The sequence below is a fragment of the Limulus polyphemus genome, unplaced genomic scaffold (assembly GCF_000517525.1).
Source record: "Limulus polyphemus unplaced genomic scaffold, Limulus_polyphemus-2.1.2 Scaffold1161, whole genome shotgun sequence".
In the NCBI taxonomy this organism is placed as follows: Eukaryota; Metazoa; Arthropoda; class Merostomata; order Xiphosura; family Limulidae; genus Limulus; species Limulus polyphemus.
In genome coordinates this window covers 54,589-56,135 of record NW_013666771.1, presented here as the reverse complement: position 1 = coordinate 56,135, position 1,547 = coordinate 54,589, and the positions used below count along the sequence as shown (strand labels likewise).

Below are 1,547 nucleotides of genomic sequence, written 5' to 3'. Positions count from 1 at the left end.
CTAGTATTGATATATATATATATATATATATATACCAGGAAATAGAAATTACTAATGAAGATACAAACCTGTCTCAAGGTAAACTTCAAGTTTAACAAAAGAAAAATTGACAAATTTTTCAGGTTATACAAAGAAAGACTTACAAACACTTAACTACAGGTTCATGACATTAGTAATATTATTATTATATACGAGTATAATTATAAAAATTAAGGTAAATTTTAAGTTACTTACCCTACCGTGTCCATCCTGGGCTGAAGTTCAAATTTTCGTTTGGTTAGAAAAGTTGAAGAAAGTTTTGATATCGTCTTTCAGTTGTATATATGGGGCATGTTGATAATTTTTTTTTTAATATCAAAAACCTCGTAAGTTCATGCAAGTTGATTTAGGCTTAGAGACTACACCATACCCACTGAACGCCGCCATTTGTAAACTTCCGCTCTATACTGTACTTACTAATATATAATATATAGTTCATATATTATTTTTGAGTTGGTCTTTTCTTATGTATTATTATAATGCTATTATTCAATCCTTCGACGGGAGTTAATATTTTGAATTTATTTTAATGATGAGGAGGCTATTGTTTTTGTGCCCTTTAAAGTTTAATTCTAATATAAAAAAGCAATATATAATATCATATTGTGTTTATTATAAATAATTATCTCTACATTTGGTTCGAACTAAGACTATCAACAATACACTTATTGCTCGCTCAAATGCACTTTCTATTTTTGTAAGCGATGTTTTTATTTTAATTTTGCTGTTTGTTTGCGACAGAGCACATGACGCAATATCAATAAATTTCATGAAAGTTTCGTGTGGTATATAGAAATAAGAGTACGATATAAATACGAGACTCAGTGAAACAGTTAGTGTTTGGGTAATCAGTGAATGATTTAGTTTAGTGTCAGGCACGTGAATTATTCAGTTCTGTATCAGTTAGTAAGCTAAACAGTGAATTAGTCAGCGTTTGTTATAGAATTATTAGTCTCAGAATTTCTAATGAAACGTTGTTTGTGAGCTTAGATTTACAACTTGTGTCAAAATTAACGTAGCCTGTAGCAATCGGCATTGAAGAAATAAATTAATTATTTAACGTTATATTAACTGGTCTTGGCATGCGTTTTACCTAATAACAATAAAAAAAACTCGCAGAACAATAGAACAGGTTATAGCACATAGCCCAGTAGTTATTATGCACGGACTTTAAATCCGATGATTCGTGGCTTGCAATCCATTGTTTAAAAAATATACTCCACACTTTAAGGGCATTTAGGAACCAAAATATATAACATAATTGGAATGTTGTACTTGGTTTATCTTTAAAAAACAGACCTGTTTTAATAAGCAATGGTATATATATATAATAATTGCGGTAACTTTTTAAGGACATTTTTGTAAAAATAAATTGATTACCTCCTTTCTTCCTTTATGCTAAGCAAATTCATATGTATGTTACATATTCATGATAATCACGTCATTATTCTGTATATATATATATATTATATTTTATTTCGGATGCGGGTTGGCCCTGTAACAGAGCT

The 1,547-nt window shown here is 29.2% G+C and overlaps 1 protein-coding gene across 2 annotated transcripts in view; it reads right to left on the bottom strand.

Annotated features, from left to right (window-relative positions):
• LOC106462414 (coiled-coil and C2 domain-containing protein 2A-like) overlaps window positions 1–442 on the bottom strand; it is an 82,436-nt gene extending 81,994 nt beyond the window's left edge. For both annotated transcript variants that reach the window (XM_022389667.1, XM_022389668.1), the window contains exon 1: window positions 235–442. In XM_022389667.1, the coding sequence (XP_022245375.1) occupies window positions 235–248 (14 nt within the window). In that variant the 5' untranslated portion in view covers window positions 249–442. The remainder of the gene's footprint in view (window positions 1–234) is intronic.
• Window positions 443–1,547: the final 1,105 nt, after the last annotated feature.